This window comes from Watersipora subatra, chromosome 11, assembly GCF_963576615.1.
Source record: "Watersipora subatra chromosome 11, tzWatSuba1.1, whole genome shotgun sequence".
NCBI classification, from domain to species: domain Eukaryota; kingdom Metazoa; phylum Bryozoa; class Gymnolaemata; order Cheilostomatida; family Watersiporidae; genus Watersipora; species Watersipora subatra.
This window is the reverse complement of record NC_088718.1, coordinates 16,244,709-16,260,446: the sequence shown is the minus strand read 5'-3', so window position 1 is coordinate 16,260,446 and position 15,738 is coordinate 16,244,709. Positions and strand designations below refer to the sequence as shown.

The window sequence follows — 15,738 nt, the reverse complement described above, 5'->3', positions numbered from 1 at the left end:
CAATGCTTTCTTTCAGGCGTATGAAGATATATTGTTTGCGGAAGTCTTCAGCTGGTGCACGTGATGTAGGGTGCAGCTTGTGACTTACTCCTGATATCTAGGTCATGTTTGACAGTGGTTGCAGATCCATATGTGTGTACTCATTTGATTCGCCTCTAATGTTTTTTTGGTGGTTTTCTGGTGATGGTGGTTGGTAGGTTTTATTGCTTCCATTTCCCTTTTGCGGCTTCCACAGGCGGTGCTGATGCAATTTCTATGACTGAGTTATTCCAATTCGGAAGTTTCTAATTTTATTTTGACGTTTTCAATTATTGGATCTTTTGAGATCTACGCGTCTTGCTACTTGTACGCATTATATGCTGTGGTCTGGCTGCATTCCCTATTGGTATATTGTTTTCGCAGTATTTTCATACAACAGTGCATACAACAATGAAGATTGAATTACAGAATTTGGTGGTATACGCGGTTGTTTGGCACCAGTTTTTGCTTCTCAATATTTTGTTTTTTATTTATTGATTTTTTTGTGTTACTACTATACAAGCCTTAGCTTTAGCGGTGATTGTCAATTTAATTAATTGTCTGCTACAAGCTGTATAACTACTACAATAGTCTATAGTGTTTGACTTGAATAATTTGAGTTTGTCAGAGCAGATTTTGTAATGTTAAATGTTTTTGTGACAATTCTAGGTCATCTTTGTAATAAAGCTATATTTGATTGAATCACTTTTTGAAAGCATCAAAAATCTACTACAATAATGCTTAGTTTTGCTTAATTTGGTAGTTTGTACACAAATATTTTTAAACCTAGCTTCTGAAATTTTGAAATAAATATATTTCAGTTATAAATTTAAAACAGCATAAAATCTTCATGCTATAAGTTGCAAGATATTAAAATACAAGCCAACTTTATAGTAATATAGTTACCTTCTATGAGGAACAAAGTTAATTTTCTCCAATTGAACGGCAACAGACAACACATCAAAATGTCTTTTACAACCGTCATTTACAGACAGACACATTTCAATTCCAAATTATTTGATATCACAGAAAATAATATGACGCTTGTACAGCCGATTTTTTTTGTTTTAATATCAGTATGGCTGAACTTCTAAACATTTTTAGAATTTATTCTAGAAGTTTTACCTCGTTGTCTGTTTAGGTGAGTAGCTCTTTATTAATGGTAACATCTTCTAATCTGCTAATCTTATCTATTGTCAATATAAATAGTAATCTAAAATGAATTCACAAAACTGTCCCTAAACGTATATTTAAACGTATATTTGGTGGCTTATCAAATTGCAGTCGTAAATAATACGTAGTTGGGAAGGAGAGGAATGCTTACGCTAGTTGGGATTAACTTTTTAGTACAATAATTTAAAACAGTTTCTCTATAACTAGATGGAGGTGTTATGCACCTTGGCAGTTATTTTATCATGACTGCCAGTACACAAGCTAAATGAGTTTTGAATAACTAATAATAAGCCTACATAGAACTAGTTTTGTTGATTTCTTTTGGTTTTTACTGTTGATTTCACAAGTAAGTAAAGTTACTTTGATTTAATAGCTATTTGATTTACGCAAATCAACTGTGAGAATAGTAACATTTAAAAAAGCAGTATGAAACACTGTTGGCCCTATAAAGCTCCATTAATATAAACACTTTTAGAGGATGATAAAGTTTTTTTGACTAAAGTTTTTATGCTTATGAGTAGACTATTGATAGGTCAACTATTGATAGGTTGACCCAAGGTTAAAAGAAACATTGTAGTGTAAGTAATACTTCACAAAGTTTCTTCAAAATGACTCCTTGCAATGAATAAACCGTATAACTACAGTAGACGCTCTAATAAAATAAATTTCACTTAAGGTAGAGAAGTTTTTGCGTCATTCAACATAAAAATTTCATATAACGCAAAGTGTCAAGTCAGTGCAAGTTTTCTAATTCAAATTTCATAGTGAAAATCTCGCAGTTAACCTTAAAAATATCAGTCTCTCTCGTGCTGCACCCGGAAAAGAAAATGATGTACAGGGTTGGCTCTATTATTTATACTAGTTCTCTTGCAGTCTGGAGAGATCGTCAGATGATGTCAATAAAACACAGAGAATAAGTATGTGCATAATTATTCAGAAATATCCAAAAGGCAATTGATTGGTGCAGGTGCTAAGAGTGTCAATATGCCAAGCTGAATGTAATGAGTTGGAGTATCGTCAAAAGCTAACTTTTATCGCAACCTTTAACTCTGACAGTCAAAAGGTGGGCGGACAGACAGACACCACTCTTAATATAGTAAAGATATATTTCCGTTTCACTTTAGTTTTGTCTTACAAAATATTTTGTCTTACTTTCTTTTTGCAGAATAGACCTTCCAGTCTAAAAAAGGAAAATAACTGATGTGAATGATATTAAATGGGTGTGCTTCCCTCACCTTTACTTGAAAGTACTGTAATCATAGACCATAAATCGAGTGAAAAAGATAAGAATAACTTTATAACCACGATACAAACCAATTATACTACAGTTACTGTACAGTCATTAACCACGATATAAACCAATTATACTACAGTTACTGTACAGTCATTAACCGCGATACAAACCAATTATACTACAGTTACTGTACAGTCATTAACCACGATACAAACCAATTATACTACAGTTACTGTACAGTCATTAACCACGATACAAACCAATTATACTAGAGTTACTGTACAGTCATTAACCACGATACAAACCAATTATGCTACAGTTACTGCACAGTTATTAACCGCGATACAAACCAATTATACTACAGTTACTGTACAGTCATTAACCACGATACAAACCAATTATACTACAGTTACTGTACAGTCATTAACCACGATACAAACCAATTATACTAGAGTTACTGTACAGTCATTAACCACGATACAAACCAATTATACTACAGTTACTGTACAGTCATTAACCGCGATACAAACCAATTATACTACAGTTACTGTACAGTCATTAACCACGATACAAACCAATTATACTACAGTTACTGTACAATCATTAACCACGATACAGACCAATTATACTACAGTTACTGTACAGTCATTAACATAAAAAGCTCAGTTTTTGAAGGGCCAAATAGTTGACCTGGGAAAAATCTTAGAATGGATTAGGCAGTTTACATGTATTTTACTGTTCACATAATGAAAAATCGTTATAACTTAAACATTCCTGTAACCCATTATTTCTGTATATGAGTGTCTGTTTTATTGGGAACTAGCGAAATGCTTGGCATTGCACAGGTAGTAAAAGTCTTTGAACAGAAAATCTATTGTTATTTACCGTAATTATAACAACAGTTACCATTCTAACTTTCAACTTCATGTCATGAGAAAAGCATTTTGTGCAACTTAAATAAATTAAGAAAAAAAATAAAACAACTGTAAAGGTTTTCAAACTTTGTCAAACAACTGTAACTTTCAAACTTCATATCTTAAGGAAAATGTTTTGTGCAGGTCAAATAAATTAAGAAACAAAATAAAACAACTATACTATAAAAGCATCGAAATGTAGATGTGAAACAATTAGCAAGTAATAGCTAAATTAAGTCTGTTCTGCTACGATTACAATAAAAGATGACTTGGTAATTATACAATTAATACAAACTGAGAAAACGAAATAAAAATCTTGAATATGTTGAATTAATATTCGTGCACTGAAGTGTGTGTATAAAAAAGGTTGCCGTTACAGCAGAAGCTATCTACTGTATCAAAACTTTGAGTAAGATGATACTAGTACCTCTCAATACTGGTACAAATATAAAAATGAGATATCGGACTGTTTTTGTCTGACTGAACGGAGAGAGCATGTAGAGGCTATTCCTACTTGAGATACAATTTCCCATGTGAAAATTATTAGTTTTTACCGATTTAGCAATCGAACCTTACGAAAAACCGAAAACGGAAGTGTAACAACACATTTGAAATTGAAACAGCACATTTAAAAATTAAAATTAAAAAAGTAGGTAATGGTGGCAAAATAATTGGTTTTTAAACAATTTAGAAAAAACAAATTCTCAAGCTAATATTAGTTAATAATCAAAAGTATATATTTACTGTGTGCATACGGTATACAGTATATGATAAGAGCGATAGAATTCTAAGGACTGTATAGCTCAGTGGTGAAATGTGTGGTTTGAAACTTGCGGTTGCAATCTCTGTGACTTTGAATCCAGCAGGCATCGAGCTCTCAATTCCAAAATTTTAATAGCTGTAGTTGGACAAACTGAAGTACACACAAACACACAAACTTTAAGATTTATGTATATAGATTGGCTAACGGAAGCACAAACAGATTATGCTAAGAAATTACAATTACTAAATGCTGGTTTCTATATCTGATTTTATGAGATAAAATTGATAAACTACATATTATATTGACAGCTAAGCCTTCAGCTTGGTTTGTATAAGAGGTAGGCCTCATTGTTTTTTGTTGGCTCATTGTTTTGCATGACTCGTTTAATTGGTCGAAGAATAAACGACAACCAAGTGCAAATTGTAAGTAGCATCCAGTGTGAAGCCTTTAGGCATCTGCGATGTACAATTAAGACAATGCCACAGCAAACAGAAATAAGTGCTGAAGTTAGTGTCTAATGTGGGACCAGAGTAGCGCAGTTTCTTAGCTACGGTATCCGTCTAAGATGCTAGTGTTAGCATGTGCTGTGATGTTAGCATGTGCCACACCACTAGTTAGTCAAAAAGCAAAGAATAGATGAAGAACACAGTATCACACAGTATCTTAACACAGTATCTTAACACAGTATTTTAACACAGTATCTTAACCCTTTCGCGGGCAGAGCGACGATTTTGTCGCTTTGCGATACGGCTGCTAATGGGCAGTGCGACGTTTTTGTCGTTTTGGTAACGTATTTTATTATTGCAGTTTTTGGTTAGCTAAATGCCGTTTTTTGCTTACTTTTTTACCAATAGCAAGCTACGATACAGTAGTTTCGGTTAGCCTCAAAAATTGACTTTAAGGTTAAAAAAACGATCGTTTTTAGCAGTAATGAATAAATAAACTTTCGAAAAAAATTAGAAAATTGTTCTAAATAATTTATCAACTTTTATTTTTCTTGGTTCGGTTTTAGCTTTTATTTACCAAATTTTTCAAGAGTTTGACTTTAGTTTACCGTCATGGCGACTTCTAAAATAACCTCCCGAGATTATTCTAATAATGCAAGTACTAGTAACGAAATTACTAAGAGATTCAGAGCTGACAGTGACTTTTTAGATTTAGTAGCAAGAGATGACAGTGAATCAGGTTTGGATTGTGATTGAAATGACTTTACATCTGGAAGTGACAGTGATGAAAAGGCTGGTAGCAGTAATGATGAGCATGTGAGTAGGAGTAATGCCAGTGCCTGGAAGAATATAACCAACATAAACAGAGATAAATCTCCTACAATTCAGCAGTTTATAGCAGTGACAGGCCCAGTATTTACTCCAGTAGATGCTCAACCAGTAGAATATTTTGAAAAGTTTTTTGAGACTGTCAATCCAGAAAGTACATCTTTGTGGGAGCTCTTTGTTACACGAATAAGTACATGGTGCAAAGACTGTGAGGTGGGCCTTTGTAAAGGAGAATGCTTTCGAAAATATCGTTCGTAAATAGACAATTATTATGAAAAGCATATATTTTTATTTGTTTATAATATATATGACTATGGACATATACACGTATACATATGCACCTTTAAACATAGATATATGCACATAATAACACACAAAAAAGTGTATGAACCTTTTAAAAAAAAATGATTTTTTTGGAAAATTAATTCGCCCATAGGAGTCTGATTTAGTTTTAAAAATTCGCCCGCAAAAGGGTTAACACATCTTAACAGCCAACATTGCAATAAGGTTTTTTTAAATTTAAATATTTTTTATCAAAGTTTTTTAGACGTGTAATTTGTTTAAAAAAAGGCATTCACTGAATATAGGAAGATGCTAACGCAAGTTATAATTCCTATTTTATATCCATTATGCGGATTAAAAAGGAGTGTGTGAAAATGAGGAGGGATTTTGTTTGTTCCTAGCAATTAGGTATGGAGTCACAGGAACTGTTATTCTACATACATTGTGATTTGGTATTTGACATCAAAAACATCGAGTCAGTTTAATAAGGAAGCAGGTTAGTAGAAAGGTAGATGAAATATAATAGAGGACAATTTCTGTTTCTAGTTAAATCTGTTTCAAACATGTATCTATGCAGGCTGTTCTTTACCTGGACTTGTCTAACACTCTGAAGCCTGGCATATACAAACAGGTCCCATGATCCTAGACTACTACATACTATGCACAAACTGTATAAGCACTTGAGAGGGCACAACTCCTTTAGAACTGAGTGCCATTTTGATGCTTCAAGCTTGTAAAAAACAATAAAAAAAACAGAAATAAAATAGATCGAGTTACATCACACTCTCTCAGACACTCTCTCAGACACCCTCTCCGACACTCTCTCAGACACTCTCTCAGACACTCTCTCAGACACTCTCTCAGACACCCTCTTAGACACTCTCTCAGACACTCTTTCAGACACTCTCTCAGACACTCATTTAGACACCCTTTCAGACACTCTCTCAGACACCCTCTCAGACACTCTCGGACACTCTCTCAGACACTCTCAGACACCCTCTCAGACACTCTCAGACACTCTCTCAGACACTCTCCCAGACACCCTCTCAGACACTCTCTCAGACACTCTCTCAGACACTCTTTCAGACACTCTCTCAGACACCCTCTCAGACACTCTCTCAGACACTCTTTCAGACACTCTTTCAGACACCCTTTCTGACACTCTCTCAGACACTCTCTCAGACACCCTCTCAGACACTCTCTCGGACACTCTCTCGAACACTCTCTCGGACACTCTCTCAGACACTCTCTCAGACACTCTTTCAGACACTCTCTCAGACACCCTCTCGGACACTCTCTCGGACACTCTCTCAGACACTCTTTCAGACACTCTCTCAGACACCAGTGTTTTGGCTCTCAGTGTTTTGGCTCTCAGTGTTTTGGCTCTCAGTATTTTGGCATCTCAAAAACTATTCGTCTATTCAACGTGAAACTTCAAAATATCGCTGATAACCTATCCAAACGCAAAAAATGGTCAGATATTTGTAATTTTAGCTAAACCAGAAGTGACAAGAAACAAAGTTATCTACTGCTGATTGGTCAACTTATAAATTCTATTGACTAATCACTTTTTTCACTAATCACGTCAGCTATCCGACTCATTTTACACCATGCAACACAGAAACAGGGCAGAATATATTTTTCTCCCGTTGATATTTTTCTCTGCGTGTCTCAGGCGTGTCTCAGGCGCAGGATTTAAAGTGATAAAGATGAGTCTAGCAGTAAATGTTTTAGAAATACAGTTTTCTAAATTACACACAATGTGTCTTTAAAAAAAGCTCAGCGATGCACTGGCGCGCTTATTAGAATGCTGGCTGTAATGAGCTGCTGCGTTTTGCTGCATCTATTCTTTGCGTTTTTACCAGCCAGTGGTGCGGCACATGCTAACACTATCATCTTAGACAGATACCGTAGCTAAGAGACTGTGCTACTCTGGTCTCACATTAGATACTAACTTTGGAATTTGTTTACGTAATAGATGACTAAGAAGCTTCAGACTGGATGTTACTTAGGGGTTGCTCTCTGGTTGTCATCTATGTAAGTACAGGATGAAGGACGGTTGATAAATATTACTTGTTATACTGACCAAACTATAAGCTTAGACGTCAATATAAATGGTGTTTATCAATTTCATATCATAAAATTAGATGTAGAAACCATCAATTTAGTAACTGTAATTTCTTAGCATAATCTGTTTGTGGATTCGTTAGTCAATTCCCAATAATGTTGGCACTCCTACAACGTAAATAGTCCATTTTAAGAATATTTACATTATAGAGATTTTACGTTACATGAACAGTAAAATACATTTAAATTACCTAATCTGTTTCAAGATTTTCCCAAACTCGCCCCTCTTTGGCACTTCGAAAAGTAACAACAGTTTTACAACAAATCAAGAGGAGGCACATCAATGTCAATTTATATTGATTTTTTTCTAGACAGCAAAGTCTAATCTACAAAAAATAATACAAAATATTTTATATGACTAAAATAAAGGGAAACAAATGTATCATTGCTATGATAAAAGCGGTATTTGTCTGTCCGTTTATCCTTCACCAGGGTTAGAGGTCAGGATCAAAGATAGCTTTCAAAAAGATTCCAACTCATGACATTCAGTTTGGTAGACCAACACTCTAACACCTGCACCAATCCACTACGTATAAGTATTTCTGAATACTTGTGCACATACATCTTCTCTGTGCTTTATTGACACATCTGAAGATCTCTTACAGCGAACTAGACTGCCCTACTAGTATATAGATTAGAGGGTGCAGCGCGAAAGAAACATATATTTTAAGGATAACAACGAGATTCTAATTACGCAAATCAAATTGGATTGACTTGCATCGACTTGGCACTGTGTTATATGTTATTTTTGACGTACGAAGCAAAAAATTTACATAAATTTTCAAACTTAAATGAAATTTACAATACAGAACCATCTACTGTAGTTACATCTACTGTAGTTACATCTACTGTAGTTACATCTACTGTAGTTACATCTACTGTAGTTACATCTACTGTAGTTACATCTACTGTAGTTATATCTACTGTAGTTACATCTACTGTAGTTACATCTACTGTAGGTACATCTACTGTAGTTACATCTACTGTAGTTACATCTACTGTAGGTACATCTACTGTGGGTACATCTACTGTAGGTACATCTACTGTAGGTACACGCTTAACTCATTTCAAGGCATTATTTTGAAGGTACTTCATGAAGTTTTCACTTAGACTATGTTTTTTAACTCTGTGTTACAGTTTTTCTTTTCAACCAAAATAGTTGATTAGTGGTAGTTTATTAAGGTTTTTTGTCTGTACTTCATCATGAAATAACTTGTAATGAACTTGTAATGCTGAATTGTTTTTAACTTCTGGGTTTTCTATGTTGTCCGAAATCTTCCATTTTTAGATTTCTCATCTCAGATGTTGCTGCTGTTTAATGGAGACAACGGGCATAGGACAGTTGCCCGATGAAGTGTTAGAGCTCATACTATCATTTGTTTGTCCATACCGGGATTATCCAAGTTGTTCTCTTGTTTGCTCTCTCTGGAACAGACTAATAGCTGGTTAGTAGAAAGAGGTTTATATTATGTAGAATAACTAGTAGCGTGGTAGTCTAGTGCGCCGCTAGAGATCATCAGGTGTGCCGATAAAGCACACAGAGTGACTATATACACAACTATTCTACAATAATGTAATACAAACAATTAGCGCAACTGGTAGCGTACCTGACCGCTAAGGGATAGAAAAATTACATCATACAGAATTTGAACTCACAAAGCCAAATGTCACATGTTCAAATCTCATGTGATGTAATCTTTTTCCCCAACCTTTAACCGTTGCTTCAGACGATTTTAGGAAATTTTGATTTCCTAATTTATGTCTAAAGTTTAGACTCTAAACTACATCTACATCACTCTTCGTCAAAGTGATAATATGATACAGAGCAGCATGGAATAGACATCAATTTTATAGATCGGTAGCAACAGATTCATAACTAGTCTTTTACTAAGGCTAATTTTGTTTTGATTGTTACGTTATTATTAAGCGAGCTTTTACAATAGGCCTTTAAAAAGGAAATACAGTGGTAATAATAGATTGCTTATAGTATGAAGTGTTATATGTTAGCTATAATCTTTAGGATAATAAGAATCGTGTCCCTCCGTCTAAACCAGGCCCGTATTCCCTGGGGCGGCTGGGCGGCTGAGCCGCCCTAACTTTTTAGGAATTTTTGGCCACTAAGTACAGTCAAACACGGATAACTCGTCCTCGGATAAAATGTAAAATTTTATCTCGAACAGTCGATTAACTCGAACGGATGTGTTTGGTCCGTTCCCACGCAATGATAAATTGCTTTAGATAACTCGACCTCAACATCATTAACTCGAACAGTTATTTGCCCATCGGCTACGAGGACGGTTTTTATCACGGTAAATCATCACTTTATATTCTAAGCCATAGATATAAACATCAACTTTTGGTAGTTCCTAGGCGTCATTATTATCATCATCGGCAAAATATTGTTAACGACATTTATAAAGTCTTGCAAAAGGTCAAGTTTTAACAAACATCTGCTTACCAATAACCCATCGAAAGCGTAGAAATCTTCGGATGAACTTAAAATAAAATCGGCAAAAAATTGATCTTTGTTGAAACGCTCAAAAAAAGATGTTTGTTTCTGAGCGTTTTAGCGTTGGTCAAGTTTAGCGTCGGTCATAATTTTAATCTGAAAACATCCTGAGAGTCACATCACCTAAAACAAAGAAATCTCAAATAATAGAAAAACATTTATATTTTCCGATAAAACATGAGAGGCGCGGTTGAGGCCCTACATGAAAGAAACCTGTTGGGGGGTGGCTTACACCGCCCCCTCCAAACCCCCAGATGCTCATAACTAGTCGCCTAACATTTGCCGCCCCAACTTGCAACCAGGGAATACAGGCCTGGTCCAAACCACGGTTTGGAGTTTAGAAAAAAAATTACTTCATACAGTATTTGAACTCACAAAGCCAAATGCCACATGTTCAAATCACCTGTTCAAATCTCATGTGATGTAATCTTTTTTCCCCAACCTTTAATCGTAGCTTCAGACGATTGGCCAGGGCTGTTGTAGCAAAGATTTCAGTCAGCATGTATGTGTAATCTGTCACACGCATACATCAACATCAATGTCAGAGTAGTGAGTCTGATAGAGACACTGAGTCTGATAGAGTGTCTATCTGTTATGAATAGACAAACCTAATGGTTACAGTACACCGAGTCTGATAGAGTGTCTATCTGTTATGAACAGAAACGCCTAAGGTTACAGTACACCGAGTCTGATAGAGTGTCTATCTGTTATGAATAGACAAACCTAATGGTTACAGTACACTGAGTCTGATAGAGTGTCTATCTGTTATGAATAGAAACACCTAATGGTTACAGTACACCGAGTCTGGTAGAGTGTCTATCTGTTATGAATAGAAACACCTAATGGTTACAGTACACCGAGTCTGGTAGAGTGTCTATCTGTTATGAATAGAAATACAAATAGTTTCAATGTAAAGATCTTGTTGCTGAGGAGAAGCTTTCTAGCTTTGTCTGTTTTCTATCTTTCATAACTAAGAATTTTAATCAGTGTGTCCTTAGAAACTGATGTCCTATCAGCAACCATTTTTCATTTACTTAAAAGCGCCCTCGATATTTCAAGGGCATAGTTATTGTACCGTACTTATTGTACCGTAGTTATTGTACCGTAGTTATTGTACCGTAGTTATTGTACCATAGTTATTGTACCGTAGTTATTGTACCGTAGTTATTGTACCGTAGTTATTGCTCCGTAGTTATTGTACCGTAGTTATTGTACCGTAGTTATTGTACCATAGTTATTGTACCGTAGTTATTGTACCGTAGTTATTGTACCGTAGTTATTGTACCGTAGTTATTGTACCGTAGTTATTGTACCGTAGTTATTGTACCGTACTTATTGTACCGTAGTTATTGTACCGTAGTTATTGTACCGTAGTTATTGTACCGTAGTTATTGTACCATAGTTATTGTACCGTAGTTATTGTACCGTAGTTATTGTACCGTAGGTATTGTACCGTAGTTATTGTACCGTAGTTATTGTACCGTAGTTATTGTACCGTAGTTATTGTACCGTAGTTATTGCTCCGTAGTTATTGTACCGTAGTTATTGTACCGTAGTTATTGTACCGTAGTTATTGTACCGTAGTTATTGTACCGTAGTTATTGTACCGTAGTTATTGTACCGTAGTTATTGTACCGTAGTTATTGTACCGTAGTTATTGTACCGTACTTATTGTACCGTAGTTATTGTACCGTAGTTATTGTACCGTAGTTATTGTACCGTAGTTATTGTACCGTAGTTATTGTACCGTAGTTATTGTACCGTAGTTATTGTACCGTAGTTATTGTACCGTAGTTATTGTACCGTAGTTATTGTACCGTAGTTATTGTACCGTAGTTATTGTACCGTAGTTATTGTACCGTAGTTATTGCTCCGTAGTTATTGTACCGTAGTTATTGTACCGTAGTTATTGTACCGTAGGTATTGTACCGTAGTTATTGTACCGTAGTTATTGTACCGTAGTTATTGTACCGTAGTTATTGTACCGTAGTTATTGCTCCGTAGTTATTGTACCGTAGTTATTGTACCGTAGTTATTGTACCATAGTTATTGTACCGTAGTTATTGTACCGTAGTTATTGTACCGTAGTTATTGTACCGTAGTTATTGTACCGTAGTTATTGTACCGTAGTTATTGTACCGTACTTATTGTACCGTAGTTATTGTACCGTAGTTATTGCTCCGTAGTTATTGTACCGTAGTTATTGTACCGTAGTTATTGTACCGTAGGTATTGTACCGTAGTTATTGTACCGTAGTTATTGTACCGTAGTTATTGTACCGTAGTTATTGTACCGTAGTTATTGCTCCGTAGTTATTGTACCGTAGTTATTGTACCGTAGTTATTGTACCATAGTTATTGTACCGTAGTTATTGTACCGTAGTTATTGTACCAAAGTTATTGTACCGTAGTTATTGTACCGTAGTTATTGTACCGTAGTTATTGTACCGTAGTTATTGTACCGTAGTTATTGTACCGTAGTTATTGTACCGTAGTTATTGTACCGTAGTTATTGTACCGTAGTTATTGTACCGTAGTTATTGTACCGTAGTTATTGTACCGTAGTTATTGTACCGTAGTTATTGTACCGTAGTTATTGTACCGTAGTTATTGTACCGTAGTTATTGTACCGTACTTATTGTACCGTAGTTATTGTACCGTAGTTATTGTACCGTAGTTATTGTACCGTAGTTATTGTACCGTAGTTATTGTACCGTAGTTATTGTACCGTAGTTATTGTACCGTACTTATTGTACCGTAGTTATTGTACCGTAGTTATTGTACCGTAGTTATTGTACCGTAGTTATTGTACCGTAGTTATTGTACCGTAGTTATTGTACCGTAGTTATTGTACCGTAGTTATTGTACCGTAGTTATTGTACCGTAGTTATTGTACCGTAGTTATTGTACCGTAGTTATTGTACCGTAGTTATTGTACCGTAGTTATTGTACCGTAGTTATTGTACCGTAGTTATTGTACCGTACTTATTGTACCGTAGTTATTGTACCGTAGTTATTATACCAAAGTTATTGTACCGTAGTTATTGTACCGTACTTATTGTACCGTACTTATTGTACCGTAGTTATTGTACCGTAGTTATTGTACCGTAGTTATTGTACCGTAGTTATTGTACCGTAGTTATTGTACCATAGTTATTGTACCGTAGTTATTGTACCGTAGTTATTGTACCGTAGTTATTATACCAAAGTTATTGTACCGTAGTTATTGTACCGTAGTTATTGTACCGTAGTTATTGTACCGTAGTTATTGTACCGTAGTTATTGTACCGTAGTTATTGTACCGTACTTATTGTACCGTAGTTATTGTACCGTAGTTATTGTACCGTAGTTATTGTACCGTAGTTATTGTACCGTAGTTATTGTACCGTACTTATTGTACCGTAGTTATTGTACCGTAGTTATTGTACCAAAGTTATTATACCAAAGTTATTGTACCGTAGTTATTGTACCGTAGTTATTGTACCGTACTTATTGTACCGTACTTATTGTACCGTACTTATTGTACCATAGTTATTATACCAAAGTTATTGTACCGTAGTTATTGTACCGTAGTTATTGTACCGTAGTTATTGTACCGTAGTTATTGTACCGTAGTTATTGTACCATAGTTATTGTACCGTAGTTATTGTACCGTAGTTATTGTACCGTAGTTATTATACCAAAGTTATTGTACCGTAGTTATTGTACCAAAGTTATTGTACCGTACTTATTGTACCGTACTTATTGTACCATAGTTATTATACCAAAGTTATTGTACCGTAGTTATTGTACCGTAGTTATTGTACCGTAGTTATTGTACCGTAGTTATTGTACCGTAGTTATTATACCAAAGTTATTGTACCGTAGTTATTGTACCGTAGTTATTGTACCGTAGTTATTGTACCGTAGTTATTGTACCGTAGTTATTGTACCGTACTTATTGTACCGTACTTATTGTACCATAGTTATTATACCAAAGTTATTGTACCGTAGTTATTGTACCGTAGTTATTGTACCGTAGTTATTGTACCGTAGTTATTGTACCGTAGTTATTGCACCGTAGTTATTGTACCGTACTTATTGTACCATAGTTATTATACCAAAGTTATTGTACCGTAGTTATTGTACCATAGTTATTGTACCGTACTTATTGTACCATAGTTATTATACCAAAGTTATTGTACCGTAGTTATTGTACCATAGTTATTGTACCGTAGTTATTGTACCGTAGTTATTGTACCGTAGTTATTGCACCGTAGTTATTGTACCGTACTTATTGTACCATAGTTATTATACCAAAGTTATTGTACTGTAGTTATTGTACCGTAGTTATTGTACCGTAGTTATTGTACCGTAGTTATTGTACCGTAGTTATTGTACCGTAGTTATTGTACCGTAGTTATTGTACCAAAGTTATTGTACCGTAGTTATTGTACCGTAGTTATTGTACCGTAGTTATTGTACCGTAGTTATTGTACCGTAGTTATTGTACCGTAGTTATTGCTCCGTAGTTATTGTACCGTAGTTATTGTACCGTAGTTATTGTACCGTAGTTATTGTACCGTAGTTATTGTACCAAAGTTATTGTACCGTAGTTATTGTACCGTAGTTATTGTACCGTAGTTATTGTACCGTAGTTATTGTACCGTAGTTATTGTACCAAAGTTATTGTACCGTAGTTATTGTACCGTAGTTATTGTACCGTAGTTATTGTACCGTAGTTATTGTACCGTAGTTATTGTACTGTAGTTATTTTACCGTAGTTATTGTACCGTAGTTATTGTAGAGTGATAACAATAACTATGGGGTCATTGCAGTTAGTGTTCTGTAATTATTTCAGTTCAGTTTTTAAAATTTCTCGGAAACTAAAACTCGCAGTTCTGAAAATCTATTACAACAGAAGTTACTGACACATGTTAGTAGCTTAAAACCCTTTCATTCTGGTCATTAAGTTTATGATTAGTGACATCATCACAAGGTTTTGAAGCTAATGGCATGCTTTCCCAACTTTGGTTGGAATTGATTTCCGGAACCAAGCCCGTATTCCCTGGGCTGGCTGAGCCGCCCCAACTTTTCAGTGATTTTTGGCGGCTAAGTACTAAGAATTGCAGTCTAAGCTCATTCACTTGGAATTTATAACAACTAACTTATTAGCAACTAGCGTTCTATATCATCTCCGTGGTGGTCTCGCCAAATGAATGATCTTGTGAGACATTGTTAAGACTTGGAAACTGAACTTTATTGCTTATAGCAGAGGGTGTGAAAACTAAAAAATACCCCCAAACTTGCAATTTCCTTATCATAACATAACCGAATCAAAAAATCGATGAAGAGCGCGATGAGACAGGCTCATGTAAATTATCTTCTAATATTACACATATATAAAGATGTTGAAATAGATGCAGAATCGGTTGTAAAAGATTTCTGCCATGGACATATTGACAG

The 15,738-nt window shown here is 35.2% G+C and overlaps 2 protein-coding genes across 3 annotated transcripts in view; one reads left to right on the top strand and one right to left on the bottom strand.

Moving 5' to 3' along the window:
• Positions 1-6,574: 6,574 nt before the first annotated feature.
• On the bottom strand, positions 6,575-8,349 carry LOC137407859 (fap1 adhesin-like). The gene is given in 2 exon segments (XM_068094240.1): positions 6,575-7,059; positions 8,289-8,349. Coding segments are annotated over 2 exon segments (546 nt in total).
• A 729-nt stretch (positions 8,350-9,078) lies between these two features.
• The window catches only part of LOC137408403 (F-box only protein 42-like), a 41,693-nt gene continuing 35,033 nt past the window's right edge, over positions 9,079-15,738 (top strand). For both annotated transcript variants that reach the window (XM_068094919.1, XM_068094918.1), the window contains exon 1: positions 9,079-9,230. In XM_068094919.1, coding sequence (XP_067951020.1) covers positions 9,104-9,230 — 127 coding nt within the window. In that variant the 5' untranslated portion in view covers positions 9,079-9,103. The remainder of the gene's footprint in view (positions 9,231-15,738) is intronic.